The sequence below is a fragment of the Mytilus californianus genome, unplaced genomic scaffold (assembly GCF_021869535.1).
Source record: "Mytilus californianus isolate M0D057914Y unplaced genomic scaffold, xbMytCali1.0.p SCAF_3, whole genome shotgun sequence".
Taxonomy (NCBI): domain Eukaryota; kingdom Metazoa; phylum Mollusca; class Bivalvia; order Mytilida; family Mytilidae; genus Mytilus; species Mytilus californianus.
Window position 1 is genome coordinate 60,925,238 of NW_026262679.1, and position 25,127 is coordinate 60,950,364.

Sequence of the window (25,127 nt, forward strand, 5' to 3'; positions counted from 1 at the left end):
CGTGAATGCCGTATGAAACTAATAGATTCGAACCGTGATGAGAAGCAAAACGGTGCAACGAATAAGTAACAGGGTATCAATCGATAGCAGAAACGGGTCCATACGCGCTAACAAGGTTATTTAACCACATCGAACACATTACTATCACCAGAGTCAAGAAAAGAAAAGATAGCATTAAAAGGGGACAACATATTTAAAGCGAATAAATTACAGGGTATCAGTCGAGCGCGGAAACAGGTATATATGCATCGAAGAACTTAGAACTGACATCGAACAGACGAAAACAGAAATGGATAAAACATCAAAAAAGCAAGTTATTAAAACCCGATAGTCTAACGTTAAGACAGTAAAGACGTTTTACAGAATGATTTCGCCCTGAAATAGGTTAATTTGTGGTTGGCACACTCTTCTCTTTCAAATCTCATACATGTCATAAAGTCAATATCCCATACATGTCATTAAGTCGTTAAAATTAAGAAAAGGGATAATCAAAGCATAGAATGTTAACATAAAAGGTAATAAAAAACACAACGAAAAACTACCGAATATGGAAAAAGTATCCAACTTGACGACCCTCTCAACTCTTCAACTTTTAATCGGGATTGTTGCATAAACACATACAATAAAAATAATTACATGAAAATCATTTAATTCTTAAATATCGATAATTTAAACAAATTTATAATCAATATCATGCCGTATCAAAGGATGCACACAGATTTTGAAAGCAAGTTGAACGTAGCTGCAACCATATGCAATCAAAGAACAAATTTTAACGAATTCCAACGCTGAAAAAAGTTTAAGTACTGCTCTAAACTTGCAAATTTAAAACAAACAGTATAATTATGACCGTTTTCAATAAGTCTGTAAATTTAAAGAGAAGATTTGAAGGACAATTCATAAATTGTTTTTTTTTTCTTTAAAAATAGTATTACTATAGAATGTTTGATGCGATATATTAACCCTGCAAGTGGAATCATACGTCCACAATAAATCTCTATATTTGTGATAAATTTTAGTAAACGTTTTTACCAATTTATGATATCTTTATCCCTGCTGTTGCCGTTCGTTTGTAAAGAACAAAAAAAAGTTTCTTTATACGCCATTAATTAAAACGGTGACTATCAAAATAGCACTCTTTTGTTGGAGAAAATGTTTGTTGTATTATATTGATAAACGATACACTACACTGATAAACAATATACTTAAATTTAGAGACTAAAAATTGTATTTAAATATTTAGCACAAAAAGATCTATTGGTATAAAGTGTTATTTTTTTATGAATATAAGATTTATCTTGCAGTGCATCTCATTTGTTCATTATATTATCATTTCCAGGAAGTTAATGATTTGTGATATTTTTTTAGATTGTATCGTGTGTTTTATTTGTTTTTATTTTACAATGTTGTCAGGTGATAACCAAATATTGTTGCTGAAACATTATGAACTAATTTGATAAATGACCGTCTTCGATAGATTCCCATTTGGCAAGTTAATTAACCAGTCTAAAGCTTTCACATGTTTCGCGGTTGTTCTTCCTGACTTAAAGACAGTTTAAACGCGATATCGACAGTTAACGATACCAGTGGAGAACGCTGCAGTTGATCGATATGTGTCGGAAAGAATTGTTGTAAAACATTTAGTCATTGACAGAAAATGAATGTACAATAGAACGTTTTACGACATATACACGTCAGATAATTCAAAAAGTTACAGAGAATTCATAAGATCTTTTTAAATTGGATGAATGCAGGAAAAAAGTGACAATGAGTTACATAAGGTAGGACCATTATATATATATATTTTTTTTTTTTTTTTCTTGTGTTTATATTCAAAGTTTTCTGTCGATCAGACAATGAAATATTTTATTGATAATATGTTTATAACAGCATGTAATAGAACATTTAAGGAGAAATTGACGATGACATGATATATAGGGATAATGAAGAACTTGAAGATATAGGTACTTGGGGTTGACAGCATTCCAACCTTGTAATGGTTCTATTTTGTACATATAAGTTACTGTTTTTTGGTTTTACAGTAAAACTGCAAAAGTGAAATTAAAATCCCTGACATTTTTGCACCATTTCGAATTTCGATGTCACTTTAGAATTTCTTACAATACAAATACAATTTTAAGTGGTGCTAAAAGCTTTCATGCAACACCAATCCCGTTTTGAAGCGTTGTTTAAAAACATGTTCGAATCGTAATGAAATTTCATTTTCAGTCAATTTTTTTCTTCAAAATGCTACTGTTTTCCAATCAGGTGCATTTAACCTTGTGAAAAGATACATGTATTTGTAATAAGAAAAAAGTTAGAGAAAACCATGTATATAAACGAAAACAGCGCCCAGTACAATGTATATGGTTGTTTGCTTGTGTTATTAAGCGAATGGATAATCTTAATATAAAATTAAGGAGATGTGGTATGATTGCCAATAAGACAACTATCCACAAAGTTCGAATGAAGTGAATGTAAGCAATTATGGGCAACCGTACAATTTGACTTAAGATGATTCGATCACTGTGTTTAGGCAATTTTTCTTAGTATGTCTTACTTGACTTGACAAAACTGGACATAGAATTGAGTAGTGGACGAAACATTGAACAGTCTGTCTCACAAGACGAATGTCGGGCGCACTGTAGCCTATAAGTCTTAGCCTGCACGTTTCCAACGAAACGTGACTGTGTTGGTCTGATATATGATTTTCATTTTCCATTTGTTACGGAAGTTAGTGTTCATTTTTTCTGTGTTTGTCAATAATTTTTGGAGTTTTTTTTTATACGATTGAGCTCTAGTTAATTACATTTTTTTTTTTTTCTGACATTGCATCCTCTAGATCTCGTACATCTTGTTTTTTAAAAATAGTATGTGCAATGCGTTTTTTAAGCTAATATTGATTGATTGCTGGTTGCTTAACGTCCAGTGGTAACTATTTCATGCGAATTTGTACACCCCGCACAGTCAAACGGACGCCCCACTTTGGCGAGGGTTTTACTGCCGGTTGGAGGAAGACCAATGTTGACCATATTTCTATTCCACAGTCACCTTTGGGGGTTTTATGATCATCAATTTTTCAAAAACAATGATAATGAAGAGATACAGATGTCGATGTTCTGTAACCACCAGGTCCTGCTACCTGAGGAGCGCATATGATCTGATTTAATGCTTAGAATTATCTCAATCGCGAGTTATCAAATACCTTAATGAAACAAATGCAAAATTCAAGTATCTTTTCCTGGAAATTCTTCAACGTTTTAAAGAAGGGGGGATGTAGTATTTGGTTAGTAGCATCATGAATTACAGTGAAAGGTGTTCAACTTTTTGCTATCTCGTTACTGTACAATACTGTACAACATTGGTTAGAGGTATAAGGGGAAGGGTGGAGATCTCATAAAACATGTTTATCCCTTCGTATTTTTGCACCTGTCCTAAGTCAAGAACCTCTAGCCTTTGTTGGTCGTTTGTATTTTTTAATTTTGGTTCGCTTGAATGTTTTGGAGTGAAGTGTGGTACCCATTTTGCTAAACTAGACTGCAATGTTGTTTAGGGGCCACTTGAAGACCGCCTCCGGGTGTGGGATTTTCTCGCTGCGTTGAAGACCCATTGGTTGCCTGGGCTGTTTTCTGCTCTTTGGTCGGATTGTCTGTTTGACATATTCGCCGTTTCATTTCTATGTTCTTACCATTGAATTCACAAATCTTTGAATCTTTTATTGTATTTCAATACTAGAACTTCTCGATATAAATCGTGGTTTAAGCTTTAAATGTGCAAATAGTGTTTTCTTAAAAACTTATTTAAGCGTACTAGAATACGTTTATTTATGTTTTAACGCTTGAAGTAATGGAACATGTCTTTCCTTCTTAATGCGTCTGAAGTTGTCATTTTTCAAAAGATACAAATTTATCTCGTGGAATTTGTATGCAAGGTTCCCAGGAGATACGTTAATAAAGAATATTGCACTTGAATTAGTACTAGCGTTTCAAATATCATTGTACTTGAACATAAAGTTAATGAAATGCTTTGGTTCATGTACTTTTAACGTTAGTGTATACCTTCCATCAACCGATTTTAAACATACAAACCGTTACCGCTTGGATAAACCTGTAACTTAGGACAAGCTGTTTCCCGGGTAAAAAATTAATTGCTATAATATTACTCAATACACTTATATAACTTGTTCTTTGGTAGAATTCAAGATGAAATAACGATTAAAAAAAATGAGGCAACTTTTAAGATAAACAAAATTAATTCAAAATATATTTTCTTTTTTTTTTGTACTTATTCATTCATTTTGGTTTCGTATTGTGATCTTATAATACAGTAAAATTAGTATCGTTAATGTTATCATTAAAGCAGATGCCAGGGTAACATTATTCATAGTCTACTTGGCACTTTGAAACAAGTTGGAATACAAATAAGATGCGAAAATTACGAATAACGTGTAATAAAGATTGTCTTACTTGTTTAATGGTTTATTCATTTGACATTGTTTGTTTTTAAAAGCTGAAGCATATTACTTCTATCCTTATGTACATTAGACCTTATTCATAAGGTCTATATTTCAACTAAACCATTTACCATCAGTTTTATTCCGGATTATATTAATATTCAAAAGGTCTTTTTCAAAATAACTCCGATGTCATTTCAAAGGGATTTTGTCGCAAAAGAAACGAGGAAAGCTAAAAACTACATGTTATTTAAGACTTTTGATTTATTTTATTGTTAACGAAATGTCGGAGCATTAATACATGTAGTCTTTAATGAAGGCTTTAACATACATGTAGTAGTTGAACTGTTATCTTTTTTATTTACATTTGTAAAACTTAATTTGCCATAATTATGCAGTTCTATTAAATAAAGAGTCTGACATAAACATATCAGAATGCATAATATCAATATGGAACCATATATATGATATGATATGTGCTTCATCCACTATCTGCAAAAAGTTTTGTTTATACATAGTACAAATGTAGTGTTGCATCTACTTATGTTTGTTCTTGCGTATGCGCAACACGGCAGGGGAGATTGACTACTTGTTTTATAATGGGTCTGGATAGGGATCTTAGTTGCTTAAATTGTTAGGCTTTTTCTTTACTTTGTTATCCTTTAGTCTCTAGCTATTCTTTAGTATGTTGCCCATTATTCATTGTTCTGTTAACCATATTCAGACCATCATACAATGTATCTCGAAATAGGGAGAGTTACTGGCTCTCAAAAATATTGTTTAATCCCACCATCTGTATATGTACCTGTCCAAAAGAAGGATTTTAGTGAGTGTAACTTACTCCTCATATTATTGTTAGCTGAGAAAACGTCAAATGTTGAATTGATTTACAGTTTGTCTCAACTCGTGTTGATTTAGAACTTGACACATTGTGCAGTAGCCTTGGATCCTGGTCAAAGCTCCTCTTTGCGTCAATTTACTGTCAAGCGGTGAGTCAGGATCCCAGGCTAGCTGTGCAGACGTTTGTCAAACTTGTGTTGATTCAAAACATGGCACAACGTGCAGACATTTGTCCATTGTGAATTTAAGACGGCATGGTGATGATATGCTTGCATCATTTTAAGGACTGTCCGCACATGTTTCACTGACTAATTGCATGTTAGTTTTCGTTTCTAAAAATCATGCAATTGTTATAATGCTAAGGTTACAAATCCATCCGTCAAAGCTGACCTTATAATAAGCATATCTTGTTTCCTTATTCAATTATTTTACTACACATGCAAGTTAAAAAATTGGAGATACAAATTGTGTTTTCTAGTATTGGTGTTTCTTTGAATGCGATATAGGTCGCTCATCCAAACGGACCCATCATGCAGATCCTGCAATGTACCTATTTAATTTATCGTTAACTTGCTTACGTCCAGAAGATGCATGCTTGCCACTGGACGTTTATCAAACAGCTATTTATCAATCAGTATTTGGTTGTGACGCTGGTAAATATAATGTTATAAATGGCAGATCTGCATTTCGTTTAAAAGTTAAATGATTTGGCAAAACTTAATGATAGATGCCTATTTCGTCCAACATTTAAGTGTGATGCGTTGCATTAAATGACAGTTCATGTTTTTTTAAGAGTGTAGAAAGTGTGATGTGTGAAGAAGATTTTATACGTTTTATTAACTTGTGTCTCATTACTTTTGCATATTTAAGAAAATAAAATATGTTTAAAACAAGGATGATGCATCAAATGACAACGTATATTTGGCAAAACAATTTAGATTACTTTTTGCATTTACAGATAATTTGCTATTTGAATCAAATAGTGTCGTTTCAAAAATGTTGTTTCAAATGTATAACTAAGGTCTGTATTTGGCTTTTAGAAAATAAAATAAAGGGGGCAAAGAAATGCATAAACCGAAGAAGGATAAGCAACAAAAAGCAGTTGATGCGCAACCTGCCCCACTCGTCCTCTTGTAAACTAGTTGTTATTGAAAATCGAATGAACTGTGGTATGAAGATAACCGTTAATGCATTCTTAAGTGATGTCGTTATCCTTTGGAAATCACTAAAGAATTATTACATAATTATTAATCATACAAAAATGTTGACAGATGAAGCAAGGTTAATTTAATACGCCATTCATTGAAAGGCAAGTTGAGCAAAAAGGAAAATTGCTTAATACTTTTTTTAACAATAATACTTTCTTAAAATTCATTTTTTTTTTTTTTTTTTATAATTGTTCTATTGTGATTTTTCTAGGAAATATGATATAATATTCAGAGTTTTGCAGTAAAAGGGAAAATTTCAATTAATTGGTTTAGAATATAAATTTATATTTAATAAATGTTAACACCATACAAAAGTGGTTTCATTTTGCGAAGTCCCGATATATGATTTTCAGCAGAATTCAGCAGCATCTCGCTTGTTGAGCTCCGTCCAAATCTAGACAATTAAACATATTTTTGTTCAGTTTTTAAAGAAAAAGAGGACGGACGTAAAGATATATATTCTACAACTGCATGGAGTGAGATGACCAGACGCTTTTTTGGATGACGTCACAATAGTTAACTATATAATGTGAAACTCACACGTTTATTATAAAAAAAATTAACACAAAATGCTCGAAGAAAGTTTAGAATTCGTTTGTGAATTTAAAAAAAATCCAAATATTATAAAAGGGACGATATAAATATAGATTTTGTTATAATTACATCAAAAGACATTCTTACTTTTCATTACCAAGAAGTAATAAGTTATATTCAATCGCATGCATTGATAGTTTCTTTACAAAACTAAAATGAACTTGATCATTATCTTTTCTACTTTAATTATCTGACCTTTTGGTTGCTTTATGCTACCCAAACTCGTATTTACTACTAAAATCTAAACATGAAAAGATAAAATATCATGTAATATGGTTCTTTAATGAAGCTTTGAAACGAATTGTAGCTTTCAGACTAAGCTGAAAATAGTAAATCAGACAAATATTGGTATTCAACAAACAAATTAACTGTTTGGTAGGTTCCTTACTGTGACGTTTATTGGGTCGTTATTTGTTAGTTAACACTTTAATAAATATCTAACTGATAGGTAATTGTACAGCAATGAGGAAGTTAAATTGCAATCATTCTTCACAGTGGTATAAAATCTGATCCGTGATACATTGTGATTTGAACTGAATTCCAATGAAGTGCTTTAAAGGATGAAGGGTCGATCAAAAAGTTATTAGGAGTCTTAAGTATGTTCAAGTTCAGTTTCAGGCCTAATTGATTTCTTTGACCTTATATTGAAAAGACAATCGATCTATATTGTCCAAATTGTATAGACTAAGCAAAATTGTAATCTTTATAAAAGTAGAATGGGGATATTCCGACATCTTAGATCGTAAATTAGCAGAAAACTCTTCGTCTAGAATTTTATGAAATAAGCCACTTTTGAGGCAGGCATGCACATCATTTGGAAAACTTTTCATTTAGATGAAGAAAAAATATTTAATTTTATTCAATTATTAGGATTGTTTTTACAAAAACAGAAAAACTATTTAATGATTCAAACAAAAAGTGGAGATTACCAGAATAATTAAATTTCCTAAAGGAATGTACATTTTTTTCCTATTTTGTATAACAGCAACAGCAACAGAACAGTGACATCAGAGCTATATTCTCATTTTTTATTTCAAAATGCTGTTAAGTTACCCTCTATTCGCATACATAATGCTTGTACCCTATATACTTCTTAAAAAAGATAAAAAAATTCACACAGGATTGAAAGTAGGCAGAATCCCTTATTGTGTTCATATGTCAAGGTCAAATATTCATCAAAAATTTATACATTCAGATGTCTTTTTTACCCAATAGTAGTCTGCTGAGTAGAAAAATGGTCATCTGGAATTTACCCATCTGGCAGTGGTGCCCGTGGCGAAGGGGCCATTAATCGTGATATTGATTTTAACATCACGCTCTCTGTATGTAAAAAAAACACCATAACAATATTTTTTTCAGTGGGGCCTTACTTTTCAGTTCAAATGTCTAGCCCTTCATCTAAGTAGAATCACATCGCAAAACCAACCTAATTTATTCATGATTCTTTTTTTTGCTCTTGTTCTGAATATGCGTGAAATAGTTGTCGCAGGAATATCTTCTGATTTTATTGTTTTGCTGGGTAGTCTTAATGTTTACCACAGATCTCATTTAATAATCTTAATGAAATCAGTCTAAGCCAATATCAAACTTGCCCGGATAGATTACTACATTTCATAAATATTAACTTTTGGCAGACACCTTTTCAAAATTGAAAGAAATCAATATTCTCATCAAAGCTATATGTACCAGGATTATACTTCATACAAAAAGCTGTTAACTTTTACCTGGGTTCTATTTGTCATTGTCATTATAGTAGAAACAAATTATGCCGAGATGTAATAAAAGACATCATTTAACTTAATTCTTTATTTATTTAACGAGGGTTACCAACAGCCATTGGCTACATGTGGCTTTCCTCAAAACGTAGAAATCATACATAGATCTCTATATAGTTTACGTCATGAAACTTGTTCAGTCAAAACAAAATTATTCAAATTGCTCATACAACAGTTAGTTAATGCCAGTGCTTTCTGCTTTGATTGACACCCGAGCATATATAATTAGGTAATTAGGTATTTACTTGCAAATTATGTTCTGGAGACAAAAGAAACCGTTGAAACATTATAAGGGCTAAATACTAATTTGTAACGTTAAAAATCTAAGTCAGCGGTGACGAAGGGGTAATTTAGAAATTTGAGAAATTATCTGCAGGAAACAACAGTTACAAACGTACATGTCGCATAGCCTAGATGACCTGGTGATCTAAGAAGTTGGACCCAGGACACGTGGTGCTGCTGTTGGTTTCTCAAAAGCTTGAGTGTGAATCACTCAAATAGAACGGTACTAGCTTACAGGTGCAAAAATACAGTTCTAAACATTGTTTTACTAAATTCAGGAAGAAATGTATCGTCCAAAATTTCTCTTCATTTCTCCTTTCTTTACTCTTTCTTGCAACAGCGACGACCTTCTAATTTAGCGCTTGTTTTGGCTTTCATAGATACAATCAATCTTTGATACATTAGTGTTCGTAGCAAGTATGCCATTGCCATACATTACTTCAGTTCTGTCACTCTGTTTGACAGATTAAATAGATTTTACCTTATATTACTATATATAACAGTCCATTAGATGGTGACCACAACATTCGTTCACTTGTGACATTGCCAGAATTGTGCTTCCTGGTATTCCAATATATATATAATATATTTTTGATTATTTTATATTGTATTCTACGAGTAGACGCCGAGTTTATATCAAATTATTTACTAAAGATTGATTAAGTAACTATCAAACTGCCAGACTGTGGTAGTATTATTTGAATAATATAACTAATAAAATTGGAGTCAATGTTCTTTTTATTCTTATACCAAAATTAAACAGAACGAAATGACTCATGATTGCATAAATATGTATTTTGTATCGACTAAAACAATATTAAACAAATGTACAATACCAATATGGCTATCTTTAAGAACTACTTAAATAAAAAAAATTGTTTTACAGTTAACATTCATGTCGCATGGCATTAGCCAAATTTCTTTGAGTCTGCATGGGTGATAAATGGTCTGTTCAAATGTTATCCGAGATGAAATTTCATTACTTTATAAGATAAATGAGTTGATATCAGCCAAAATTAAGTCTAGTCAATATGTTTATTAGAAAAATCATTTTAATTTCATTGCTTTTTTTTTTAAATATGTAACTTGTCACGCCAGTAGGAAGCTGTTAACAGTAATTAAAATGGAACTCTGGCAAGCAATAGCGACATTTTTCTTCACTGTTAAAAAAAAATCAATACAGTTCAGAATTTATTACTTCCCCATCCCAATCTGATCAAATAAATTTATATTTTTTTTTTTATCATTTCATCGTTGAAAAAATAAGAAGATGTGGTATGATTACCAATGAGACAATTTTCCGCTACAGAACAAGTGATGTAGAAGTAAGCGAACTACAGGTTATCGTACGGCCTTCAACAACGATCGAAACCCATATCACATAGTCAACTATGAAAGGATCCGTCATGGCAAATGTAAAAACTAACTTTAATTATGTACGTAACAAAAACAATAAACGAAAACCCATTATGATATACAGCAACAAACGACAACAACAGAATTGCAGGCTCCCGACTTGGGAAAGGTACAAACAAAAAGTGGCGGGGTTAAACATTTTTGCAGGCACCAAATCATTTCCTTAACCTATGACAGTGGTGTAACAATACAACATAAGTAAAATTATAAAAAAAGAATCGGCTCATCAACGATACCAGGCTTATAACTGTGTACGCCAAATATTTGTGACACAAAGTACCAATCTGAGAGTACTCTCAGTTACTGAAATCTAGTTCAAAGCCAATAGCATCTTATGAAATAATCATGTATCAAGAACAAAATATCAATCAATACACATCCAATGGATTTATTGTCAAGGCGTCATAAACATTAAAAAAAACATGATCTTGAGCAATGCCAAAATATAAGTATCGACAGATTGTATGACCGTAAATGTTCATAGATGTATATATATAGCAATAATATGTTTTTATTTATTGATAAAATCAATATTTTTACCAATAAAAACAATATTCAAAGATATCATTACAGTGTTAAATTTGGTTACTTTTTAGAAGTTTGTTCAAAGCATCGATCACTTTGCACGTTGATCTAAATTAGTCTACTTATGCATAACTGAATTATTTATTTTTAGGACTATTATAATTGTACATGTTAATAATAATTTTGATCTTGTGCAAACCGGTAAGAGCTTGTCTGTCATAATTATTAAAATAGACCTAGTGACCACATTTTTTTTAATTTAATGTGAAACAAGATTCTTATTACACAGAAAGTGACATTGTGTAAACCGGAAGTGAATATTGTTCTGCCTTATTTCATAGGTTAATTTAACATTTATTATGGTACTAGTGGGAGCCTAATCATATGACAAGGGAAGAATTTTGGCTTTACCCTGAAGTAGAAATGTTCTCTTGTATTACAGAGAAAACTATATGGAATAAATATGTGTTTGGAAACATTGTAGGAAAACTAAGCCATTACCTGAAACCGGAAGTGACTTCGCATTAACATGTGGTTACATTTTTCTTTTGTCACCCTCTTGTCATGCGAAAAGAAACGCTCTTTTTATTTAGGACTAGTATGGCATTGAACATATCTTTCTAAAATGTTCACACAATTTTAGACTTCAATTGACAGCAGCTGTGAATTTTAGTGGGGGTAAGTCTTCCCGTTCTTTTTTTTTTTTTTTTTTTTTTATATAATTCTATTTTTTCAACGTGTACACATTACTGTTAAAAATAATAAGAAGGAGAAAACCATATGTTAATCCTTTCCTTTATTTCATTATTATAATCACTTGGTTTTTTTTTTATTATTAATTTGTATGAGTTTAGGGTATGAGCGATTACTCTCTAATTTAAATTTTCCAGATGGTTTTCCTAGAGTTTCAATGTCGACAGCGTTATATCTATGATAAACGTATTATTTCGGTACAAATATATCAAAGTAATTTAAATGGTAAACTTATTAGTTTATCGTCATTAGTATCAATAGCATTGCCATCTAGAAAAGTACATTGTGCAAATGGTATTTACAAAAACAGTAGAAAATGTATAAGAAACAAGAAAGCTAATGCATCACACAACTGCATGGCACTGACAGAGCTGGAAATTGATAAGGTTAATATGCTGAACTGTGTCAATTATCTTAATATTCTGTTATTGTTTGTTGTTAAACGTCAATTGCTGTGAATTCATATGCCATTTTGAGTAATTTAACTATTTGCACTGTTCAAGAACCTATCGGTGGAAAGTTCAAGGTCATCTAATTATTAAGGATGTTTATTATGTGATTAATTGTCTTAAGTTTGAGTCAATAACTTTGTGGTATTATAGCATTTAATCATTTCCTGGTATTTTTGATAGATTGAAAAGCTCACTGGCTAGAATACAAATTTACAACATATAGAATTTAACTTCATACACCATATATTGGCCGTATCTTCAGTGGTGTTGAAAATCAAATGTTGGAAATAGCAAAGCACATAAAAAGAACACAAAAACAGCAAAAGGAACACCTATTAAATTGAAAATTGGGTAAGTGAGAAGTTCTAAAGTATCATAACCTGCATTATTTGTAATTCAAATAAAATGCACTAAAAGGTATACCAAGATTAGAAATTACAAGACTTACAATGTATTTCGTGGAGTTTTTTACAATTTGTTTCTTTTCAGTCATTTAGGCTTTTATATGCAAGCGTAACTTATCATGATTATGAAATTTCTCAATCATGTTAGGTTTCTTAATTTTATGAAGCCAAACATTTTGAACCTTACAAAGATTCATAACACTTGACATACCCCCCTTTTAATAACTGAGCACTCTTTGTTACAGATTAGCAATCAATTGTTTTACTTAATTAGTTGTGTTTTGGTCATTAAACAGGAATCACAGAAATACGACCAAAAATACCACACAATTTAACAGACCATTGTTGTTTGTCAATTTCTTTCATCCACTGATATATATCGTAAAGAAGGACTGAATAGTTTTAGTTAGTTTAACCTCAATCCATGTTCAAGTCCTTGGTTTAAGACATGACCATCGATAGTTTCTTCACACTGTTTTTACATTTTTGGTCTCATACGAACTGTCTTGTGTTCTTCGTCAGTTACATGGTCATCTCTGTTGAATTTATAATTCACAATGTGTCTAAACTAAGTACGAATTGAGGTTGCTATGCGATGTCAGCACTTGTCCATGATCAAAGATGGCATATTGACATGTAGAAGACTCTGTTGGTATTGTTTAGTTGCTATGGTAATGACGTTTACCCTATACTAGTATCTCTTTTTATCCAATTTGCTTATTAGCTTCCATGTTAACGCGCTTCACTGTAAATAGGACACTAATTCGCTCATTATCAGTAGTTCAGTCAATACATAATTGAATTCAAATATAAATTTTGAGATGTCAGAAGAGATTCCGTACGACGCACATCGATTTGTAAGGTTCTCTTTTAAATTGTTTCTCTTCGTCAAATAGGACATTACCATATTACTAGACACCAAAGATGACTCAACAGACGACGATAATTAGAATAATTGCATATTCTACTGTAGAACGACGTTAAATGGTCTAATAAGTCAATCCTATTACTTTTGATTACAGAATAATTTTTGAGGAAACTATTTCACAAGACTATTCTTGCAACAAAATCTTGTAAAGATCGTTTCCTGTTTCATAAATCACAGTGCAGAAATGTTAACATGCAATTAACTATAAAGGTCTCTTAACTGTTTAAGAAAAACACTTTTAATCAATTAAAAGTAAATTGATGGTTTTATCTAATTTGTTGTATTTTTTTTTCTCCAAAGCTATAAATGTTCGAACCGATCTGACATGTCTACGGTAACCTTGGAAATTATAAACAAGTAATTGAATACACGCTTTTGTTGTTTTGGGGTTATATCGAACAGTTTAGTGTAAAATTATTCCAATTGATTAAACATTAAGAGTAAGATTAAGAAATACAATAGTTTACTTAAACAAAAATAAAAATGTTCATCTAAACTAAAAAACTTGACATAGGAAAGTACTATTATTCTAACACCTTAGTAACATGCTTTGATAACGTATGTCCATGTTAAAGAAGTGATTTGATGTCACGGTACTGTCAAAACATGCTGTTGCTTTTTAACCAGTTACATGCATTCTCATCAAGTATTATGCAAATTGAATTTTCTATCTTAAACAGCTCATTTAATACATGTTTTAAAGGTTTCTCAATATATTTCTTCTTTTCCTCCCATTATTCCTACTCTAGATTGACTGGAGTATAGAGATATAATTTCCTAGACATCCCCCTCCGGCAGTAAACCCCATGGTGAGGAGAGCTCTCGGTGCGTCTATTTAGCCGTGTGGGATGCAAAACACACAACTATGTCTGATCAGAATGTTTTTTTTAAACAAAGCCTCGTGTAAGGACAGTGCCACGTGTAACAACTATTTGCGGGTTCCTTATAGGAGGCCTGTTGCAAAACAAAGTGTATGTCCCAAATTGAATCCTAAGTACCTTTATTTTTAAGTGGCCGCCAAGAGGTCAACCCACATTGCAGGACCTACCAATTAGTTCTACTCCTGAATATGAATGAATTATATGCCAGTGGATATCATTTATTTTAAATCAATCAATAAATTCAAAAGGGGAGCAATATATATACCGGTTGATTATGTTTACAAGAGGCAGACAAATTCCTTTTTCAGCTTTTTAAGAAACCGATTTTAAATGTTTCTTTCTTAATTTTCATCTTTCGCTCTCATTTTTGTTTTCAAAGAAGCTGTAGGTGGCAAGATGGAAATAAGTATCATGTACTTTATCAAACATCTTAAACTATTGTTTCTTAACCCTTGTTGGTACTCCAGGTTTCGATTAATGTCGACATAATATCCATCATGTTGGTATTAATTTACGGATCCCCTTCAGAAACTCCTTTTGGGCATTTATAATTCTAAACTTGTCTATATGCTACTATAATTATCAAGTTATATAATCCGATTGTTTATCACAAGTCTTATTTAATCTTTTACGTGAATATTGTTTATGTTTTACTGTCAGAATAGCTTTAGCATCATTTAAACCATTTATGATACAAAAAGGTTAATTCTCTTGTATATGGAAATGTCATAATAGTTGAAGATTCTTATACTAATTTAAGTGTTATACCTCAAAATCAATAAGGTTTGTTTTTCAGGCAAAAAAGCAGTGTCGCTCTCTGCAGAAAAAAAATGGACGTTTTCTTACCTATTGATCTTATAAGCTAAAGCGTTTACTATATATCATAATATTCATAAGAAGTTTAGTTCCATAAAAACGAATAATGAAAAACAACACATGCAGATCTGCAAAAATAGTCTTTGGATTCGGAACTTAATGATTTACATGTTATTGGGTCAGATTCATTTGAATATCTTAACTTTATAGCTCTTAAGAAAACATACCTCTTCAACTTTTAAAACAGAGAGCAAACCTACAAATATTCTACTCGGACTTATTATTAGATAACATGAAAACAATCATACCAAATTCATGTGGATTCATATGTATAATCCATTTTAAATGAAGTTGGTATTGGCTGTATATGGAACAAACAATAAGATGTAAATATTGACTGGTTTGAAATGTAACTGTATTCATTGGCTTTCACTTATAATATCACGATTCCGAAGAGAATACACTATGCTTTATTCAAACCCAAGTATTTTATGTTCGAACTTGAGTTAACATATTGATACTTGGAGATGGGCTCGGATTCCGTGAGAAGAGTGATAATGTAGTTGATTTACATTGTCTTCAGTAGGTGATGCGTTCCATGTATTGTTTACTTGTGAAAATGCTGATATTCCTGTTCTTAGATCAAAGTTTATATCACATCTTTAAACTTTATGTAAAGTTCAAGGGTATAGTAAAGAATAAAGTTTCCTATAAATGATAATCAAATATTTCAACTAAAGCAAATACAAAACGCGTTCTTTACTGCTCATCGCAAATGTGCTTCCAATTGGTTGTCCTTTCTCGACATGTGTTATCATATTCATTGAAATGTTGTCCTTTCTCGACATGTGTTATCATATTCATTGAAATGTTGTCCTCTTATACATATGATAGTAAGTGTCTCAATTAATATCGAATCTTGAACATCCTTCAATCGAGCGGATTTCGGATAATAGAAGCTCGTTCAATCTAACTACTGCTGACATTTAAGTAGATGGAGAATTTTCGGTCGTATGTTTAAACGCAATATTATGTATTTATAGCATTTGTATTAGGTCGATACCAGGATATATCGACCTATTAGGATATATCGACTGAGGACGAAGTAATATTGACGATAATTATTGTTATGTTAAATTTATTATCGTGAATATGCCAGAAATAGAGCAAAACTCATTTGATTGACTGATTTCATCATGAAGTATTGAGGTTTTTAAATTTTGTATTTTAGATATTTTATTAATAACTGTGCAATATCACTTTCTATCTACTGTTTTAGTCTAGTATCTTTGAAAATACATTTAACATGTAACTCTTTCTGAATTAATCAAATTAGTTCGAATTTTCAAAATAAAGCTTAGTTGTCCGTTTTAAAGTACGTTTGATTTCAGTTTCAATTAAGCGACCTGGATACATTGAAGACCACTGGAGGATTTTTTTTTTGGGGGGGGGGGGATGGATATTTATATATAGATAGAAATTATATCATAAAATTGTTTAAATATGATATTGATTAAAATGTACATTTGTAGATCTAGCAAAATCACCATAAAGTAAAGAATCAAAAGCACCAAAGAAATTTAAATTCAAATTTCAGTGTTTTCAAACAAATACTCTTTTTCTTTTGTCTATTGAAGAATAGCCAATTTTATTTATTGGTTTAGATTTGTAACAACTTAAGTTTTTTGTTTTGTTTTGTACTTGTTTGGTTTGTTTTTGAGTTGGCTAAATGTATTTATTTGAAATTGTCGAAACTTAATTACCTCTTAACTCTAAATTAAGACTTATCTAGTACGTTAAAACTGTATTTGATATAAACGAACGTGTGTTCGATGAACAGGATGACGATCTACAATGTGATCTAAAACATCTCTATCTTTTAAAGGTAACAATGTTATAAAAGTAGTAATGATCGCTAAAAATAACTAATACATCAATATCTTTATTGCCGGAACTTTTTTCATTTTCCCCGATAACTAAGATTCTGAATGATGGCAATCTGATTTTACTAATATTAGAGGTAATAACTTTTCAAATGAGTGCTAATAGATTGGAATCACCTAACTACAATGGCCGGTTAATAACCAGATAGCAGACTCTAGAATGATAAAGTGTATATGAATTACTTCATGTTATCATAACGGAATGTCGATGAAGAATTCATATTTAATAAATTCCTTACATCGGCCAGATAATTTCTAACGTGATAAAGCATTTAAACCACCATTAAGACTGTAATAGTTCAATCCAGGTCTAGTTTTATTACTGTCAATATAGATACAGAAGTTCTGTGCAAATGTTTAATATATAATTATAAAAAAAATGTTTGTTTGTTTGTTGATTACATTGTACTTCTTTGTTTTTTAAATGAATACTGTAACTTTGTCAATATCTTTTTTAGTGATTATCTGTTACTTTAACGCCACTAAGTGAAAAAGTGAAATCATATCTTCGATTCAAAAATCCAAAATGTTCTACTCAAATTCAAATAAATTTTAAGATTTTATGTGTTTTTGATTTATGTTTGTGTCGTTTGGTTGCTGTTTCAATGATGTATACCCAATTTCCACTTTTATTAATTTCAAACTTCTAAAATATCTGGGTATACTGTAATTAATATTGAAAAATTTTTAAGCTTTCTCGCAATCTTATACTAACAATATTTAGTTCATAAAAAATAACACTTTTTATGCTCCCGTCACTAAGTTCCCGGACTTAAAGTCTGTTGCCAACGGATAAGCCCTTCATACCGTCCATCTGAAATTAAACCGTTATTCACACTTCTTTCGTTATGCCTGGATACATTGATCTGATTTTGGTTTTAGTGTATACTGATGCCTTACATATCGAGTTTGTGTTTTGTTCCGGTTGACCTACTATTGACAGAATTACGGCTCTTAGAAAATTACATGAAAATTGTTCTCGCCCGGACATTTTTGATGCATACGTGTTTAATGATATCTGAGACTCTGAGGTTAATTTGCGTTTTATTTTGGTTGAACGACTTTTTGGCAAAATAACCGCCAATGGACTCCATGGATTTCATAAAACTGGTACAATGTACATGTATGTACTTGTCCGGACATTTTTGTGTGTCAACTGTATATTTAGAGCTGACGTACAGATCTCAATCGCGTATGTGTTTCGTTCCGGGATTGACCAACTTTTGGCGGAATAATAGCAAACTTTTAGCGCTAAGGCTACCGACGGGGACATTTATGTCTTATTTAGTCTTAAAAATGTTCTGATAAAAAAGTCCCGATTTAAACTGTAATCCACGCAGTTGTCAGTGCATGCCTTGAAAAGCTTCCAACTTTCTTTCCACCAAACAAAAAATACTAACTTTCGTCGGGTTGTATATTGTATATCATAACTTCTAATACTATTATTAGATAAAGAAAACATAATACTGCAACAGAGATGACGTTGGAATACAAAAATATACCATTTATATTAAGTATTTCCCTTAGGATAACAGAAATCATACAATGATAAATGATCAAAATCACCATAGAATCGGTACAAATATTTACCTAATCATATAAGCATTTCCTTTATATCATACTTTTAAATGAGTTGCATTATCAAACTCTGATCTTTTCCGTCTTATAGTTTCCTGTCTGTGGTCAAAATATTTGATAGGTTGATAGCTAAAACTAAGATGAAACAATACTTGGGGGAAAAGTCTATAGACACAATAGCTTCTGTGAGATTAATTCTTTCTAGGTAACTAATCTTTATGAAATTAAAACACTATGAACACCGCCACAAAATGAAAGCAGGTCACATCTGATTCTGTAAAAGAACCACACTAGAGAAAACGATTTGTTATTTCACAAGTTTTGAATTACAGCATTTAATGATAATAGATTTTGGTAGAGGCATATTGCTGTTTCAAAGACACAAGAGGCTTTTAAGATTTAACACTCACAGTTTTGAATTTGATCAAGATAACATTTAGGAGAAAATGTGAAACAAACGAAATGTTATAGTGTAACTTACAGGTTACACTCAAATAGAAACCAATCATTACTACGAGTACTTTATCAAATCCTTGAAACCCACTATCATTCAGAGTAAAGTGAGGCAGTTTCTGATCATTAACTTTAGTGGATACAAATTATTTTTCTCAGTTTTAAATTGTTTCTTAGATGTTATATAAGATTGTGCTTCTTTCATTTATATACTCGATTAACTATTTCAATACTTCTAACTTAAGATAATTCACTTCTTTATTGTAAAGGTTATAGTGCATGCATGGAATTTCGTACAGGGTTTTTTTTTTTTTTCCGGAAAAAAAATACAAAAATGGAGAAAGCTTTTTTTATACAGAGAGAGAGAGAGAGAGAGAGAGAGAGAGATAACATGTACCTCTGAGGGAACGAATCCTAGTTTATCCACGCTGTATACATGCTGAGATAGCTGTCTCATGCCAACAAAGCCATGAGTTGTTGACTTGACATTTATCTTAATATTTTGCCACGCCTACCGCATTTAAACTTGTAATTACACACTTCCACATAGCGATAAAAGACTTATAAAGCTAAATTTCTCTTTAAATTATTTTACAAAAAAATAAACAGAAAATATTGTTTTTGTTCTTATTTGTTGATAAAATTGCATAACATATCACGTAAATTGCTTATTATTGATATTCTATTATGAAATCAGCAGCACTCGTTCACCCGCCTATTTTCAAAAATACGATTTTCATGGAACCCGTGTCAATTTATCTCTACAAAAGAAAGTAACTTTTTCAGGGGTGGATCTTTAAAAGTAGAATTAGAAATATAGTGATAACATAAAATGGGTATATTCAGTGGTTGTCGTTTGTTGATGTGGTGCATAAGTGTTTCTCGATTCTCGTTTTTTATATAGATAAGACCGTTGGTTTTCCTGTTTGAATGGTTTTACACTAGTCATATTTGGGGCCCTTTATAGCTTGCTGTTCGGTGTGAGCCAAGGCTCCGTGTTGAAGGCCGTAATTTGATTGGTTTACTTTTACAAATTGTGACTTGGATGGAGAGTTGTCTCATTCGCACTTATACCACTTCTTCTTAATTATATCTATATAGAATTGATTTAGATTGAAGTATAAAGATAACAACAGTGTAATGACTTATAACTATATAATGATTCGGCAACGGGAAAATTGTTTGGCAGTGCATTGCCTTTTTCTCCATTTCTGAGTCTTATTTTTATATCGTTATTATTTCAAGTCAAGTCCCTATTATTGTCTGTACACCAAGCATCTTTTTTATATTCACCTTTTATGACATAAAATTTTTAATTGGTATATTGAAACGCATTTAAGATTGATCAACGAAAAAAAATGGATATCAAATGCGCCTACATAAACAGATTGAAGATAAATGTATATTAACATTTGTTAGACTATTCGTAATTGTATTTTGTAATAATTATTTTTTTATTTCTGAAATTAATTCACTTCAATACTTTTTATCCTCCTGAAAAATGAAATAAGAGATGTCTAATGTGACGGTGTCTTAGACTCATTTAGATTTTTAACGTATCTATTCTGTACAAATATAGGTTTTATCCCCGTGATATGTAATGCTATTTCACTAGATTTAGCCATTATAATGTTAATTTTACTTGTTTTCCTAACTTATTTCTGAAAATATCTGTATGTTTTCCTGTTGTTTTGCAATATAATTATCTGTTACTTGTAAAATAGCTGCTTTGCACGCATGTTTTAATGAATTAATCATTAAATAACGTTACTGGGATTCTTCTATTTGTGATTACTGTCTGAAAGACATGGTGTATTTCCATTCGCCACTAATGTGTGCCTCTTCGGCACTGTCTCAATTCTTTTTATACTTTTGCTACAACAATTTAGATGAATATGATTATTTCCCTTAATTGATTGTAATCTCCTTTAGGTGTAGGTGTCTTTAGAAAATTGTGTTTTTTTTATCAAGATAATGCCCAAATCGAATTTCCTGCACTCAGTTTTATTTGTTTTATCTTTCAAACGTTTTGGCTTTCCGCATGTCTGGAAAGGTTTATCAGAAAAATCATGTCGTGGGCATTTAATCAAGACTCTTCGATCATGGTATCATTTGATCTTAAAAATATTTTTTTCGAGAAATCATTTTTATAGAGCCATTCATAGATTATTTTGTTAATTAGAGTTTTTTTCTGTGATTATCCCCCCCCCCCCCAAAAAAAAAAAGAAATAAATAGTGCTTGTTCTGATATATTTTAAATTACATAGAATCTTATCAGAAAATAAAAATACTCGTAAGTCAGGAACATCTCAGTATAACTGATCAATGTTTTAATGTTAATTACGTTATTGAGCTTTTAAAAAAACTCGTACATTTTTGTATCATACGTTCTGATTAAACAGCACATAAAACACTGCCAAGAAAATTAAACGAATATAAGTTTCAGCATGGGTACTTCATATAAATTGTGTTACCGGTAACTTCTACAATAAATTTATTTTTCAATCAAGAGAGAATATAAGTATCTTTTCTCTCTGGTTCAGATTGCAGGTTACAGATTCAGATTATTTACGAACTGATTATTATAAGATAAGTAATAAAATTACATGAACATGTAAATATATGATTTTAAAACATACAATTGAAAGATAGCAACAAAAATAGTGCGCTCAAGCTACTAAACCAAAGAAACTCAATGGTATTTAGCATTTAGGAGGTTAAAATAAACAGCTGTCAGTAACCAGGAGTACTCTCAGATTTGAACTGAGTCTTTTTGTTGTGGGGATGTATAAGTACCCGTCCACGTCCTCTCTGTGTTTTTGTTAGGTGAATTTCTATTTGTAGCCATCTGATGAGTAAAACCTTTTTCAACTGATTTTTTATAGTTTGTTCTTATGTTGTACTGTTACACCACTGTCCCAGGTTAGGTGGAGTGTTGGCGCCAGTAAACGAGTTTAAGCCCGCCACATTCTGTATGTGCCTGTTCCAAGTCAGGAGCCTGTAATTAAGTGGTTGTCGTTTGTTGCTGTGTAACATATTTGGTTTTCGTTCATTATTTTGTACATAAATTAGGCCGTTAGTTTTGTCGTTTGATTTGTTTTACATTTGTCGTTTCGGGGCCTTTTATAGCTGACTATGCGGTATGGGCTTTGCTCATTGTTGAAGACTGTACGGTGTTGTTAATTACCGTGTCATTTGGTGTCTTGTGAAGAGTAGTCTCATTAGCAATCATACCACATCTTCTTTTTATAATAACGTAATACCTCACAAGCCTTCATCCCGATTACATCATGATTTATTAATTATTCCGTTGATGATTTGAGAAACTAAGGTTCCTACTCCCTCAGGCTAACTTGACATTAGATGACATTAGATGAGAGACTTTTTGAATTATATCGAGCGTTCCTGGGGAAGATAAATAAAGCACCATATTAAGAAAGTGTTTCTTTCATTTACTAGCACTGGATCGATACCACTGCTAGTGGCCTGTTAGTCACCAAAGATATCACCAGTTCAGTAGTCCGTGCCTTGCTACTTACATGATTTAAAGTATACATTTCTTACATTTTGTGTTGATAAATATCTTCAGTAGAGAAATGCAATGTATGACCTTAGTTCTTTGTGCGTTTGTGATAAAAGAAACTCCAGAATGTTGCTTCGGACGCAACAAGTTCAAAAATGTTTATTTTTTCAATTAGACTTAGTATATAATTATTGAATTTTGCAAACAAACAAAACCATGGCCAAGAGAAGAGAAGAGCAAAAAAGAAAAACAAAACAAAACAACCATCTACAGAACTATGAATAGAAAACAAAAGACCAAGCAACTTAAAACCATTCGTCGTTTTGATCATGGAAAAATCAAAATGTTAAATAAAGACGAGGACAGTATTTAACCACAAACAACTATGTATGTATGTAGTCATCAGTTATGAAACACAACTATACTGATCAACAAACTGTAAATTGACTAATTATTAGAGAAGAAATATCTATACCGTATGCATACCATAGCTGCTCATAAGATCAATGTTGGATGTTTCTGAACGTAATACCAACAAAATGATTGAATTTATTTGTGCCATTAGTGGTGATATTTAAAGAAGCCATATTTTCTAAGAAATCAAGTAATTTGAATTAGCAGAACAGAAATGACATTGTCGCAATAATAGAATTTTAAAAGGCTTCGAATGGAATGATAACAAAACAAGTATTTAAGGAAATGCTGTAATTTAGAGTTGACATATTTCGTGGTAATGCAGATAAATATTAGTTTGCTTTAAAAAAAATAGCGTTATAAAATGAAATAAACAAACTAAAAACCCACCACAGCAGAAAAAGTTACTGTTGAGCAAACTAAGCCATTTAAGAAAAAAATATGGCATAAAAACAGGTCACGTTACGATAACTTAAGAATGACAAATGGGATATTGAGTCATATGAAACATCGATACATTGAGACGGTCAACAAACTCTAAATTGACGAATTAACCAAGTAAACTTTTTCTGTATTGGTTCCATAAATTAAGTAAAAAAGATATAATTTGTCGCAAAGTAAATTTCAGATGGATTTTTTTAAATGCAATACCAACTATACGATTTCATTTATCAGTGTCATTAGTGATTATGATAAAAGATGCCGTAGTTTTTAAAGACATTGAATATACTGTGTTAGATGAAGAGGAATTGAAATTAGCTAGAGAAAAACGTGAATGTAAAGAGTCATGTTACGACTGTTATGACCAATAAGCATATTAGGTTATGCTGCAATCTAAAATTGACAATTTTTTTATCATGCGGATTTTAGTTTTTCACTTTTAAATTAACACGAAAACACAAAGATGAATATAGTGTATAGTCAGTCCATTAATTGGCCCACCACATATTTCTGTAATGAGCAAACTCATCAATATTTATTCAGACTTCTCACGTCCGGCTGAAAAAAAGAAACTCTTACTAGTGTGCTTGTTAGGCAGTGGAAGATGTATAAATACGCAAGCACATCCGATGAGTAGAGGCGCGTTAAATCCGATTCCTAGTGAAAGGTGAATGCCCCGCTCTTTACATATAAAAGGAAACACTACTAGTGCAACACTTCCATGAGGGATCTATAAGTGGCCTTTTGCAAAGAAAAATGTCTGCCCCTATCCAAAATAACCTCATTTTCCAGAAGCAGTCCAAATTTGTCAACCTTCATAATGGTCGACCTACCTATCAGAATATCTTCTTTTGGTATTATTTGTTAATTTGTCCTCGTATTGAATATGCATGAGAAAAAAAAACCCTACATAAATATAAAATGGTAAACCTTTCCATTGCAACATCAAATTAAACTGTATTTTTATTAATTTATTTATTCATTTATACATTAATTTTGATCTTCCACAAATAATCTACAACCAAGTTTATTACTGTGGATTCTATGCCAGAATCAATCCCACTTCAAACTAATTCCTACTGTCATAGTCTGCTTACATAATACGTCAGGACATTAATCATTTGGTTCGTTACTATTAGATGCATAAGATTTACAGACTAAACAAATGAAATTCTTTCCTTTTCGTCTAAGACCTTCACATTGCCTGTTCAAAGAAAGATAAGAATGTAATTTGTCAACAGTACTGTAAACAAATGGACTCTATCTGTAGCATCGAAGTCACGAAGTGTTGCTTTTAATGCAACAACAAATAAAACAAAACACTGTTTTGGATTTAAGATAAACAATATAGTATTACTACATGTATGATTTTCCGTAAAAGTGCTGTTTTAGTCAATGTTCTGTGTCTCTGGAAACATTTATTTTATATTAGCATTTTGTTCTATAAC

At 31.5% G+C, this 25,127-nt stretch overlaps 1 protein-coding gene across 1 annotated transcript in view; it reads left to right on the forward strand.

Moving 5' to 3' along the window:
* Positions 1 to 1,485: 1,485 nt before the first annotated feature.
* LOC127734948 (galanin receptor type 1-like) overlaps positions 1,486 to 25,127 on the forward strand; it is a 115,233-nt gene continuing 91,591 nt past the window's right edge. Inside the window, exon 1 of the mRNA XM_052244997.1 lies at positions 1,486 to 1,781. Within this exon, the coding sequence (XP_052100957.1) occupies positions 1,749 to 1,781 (33 nt within the window). The 5' untranslated portion in view covers positions 1,486 to 1,748. The remainder of the gene's footprint in view (positions 1,782 to 25,127) is intronic.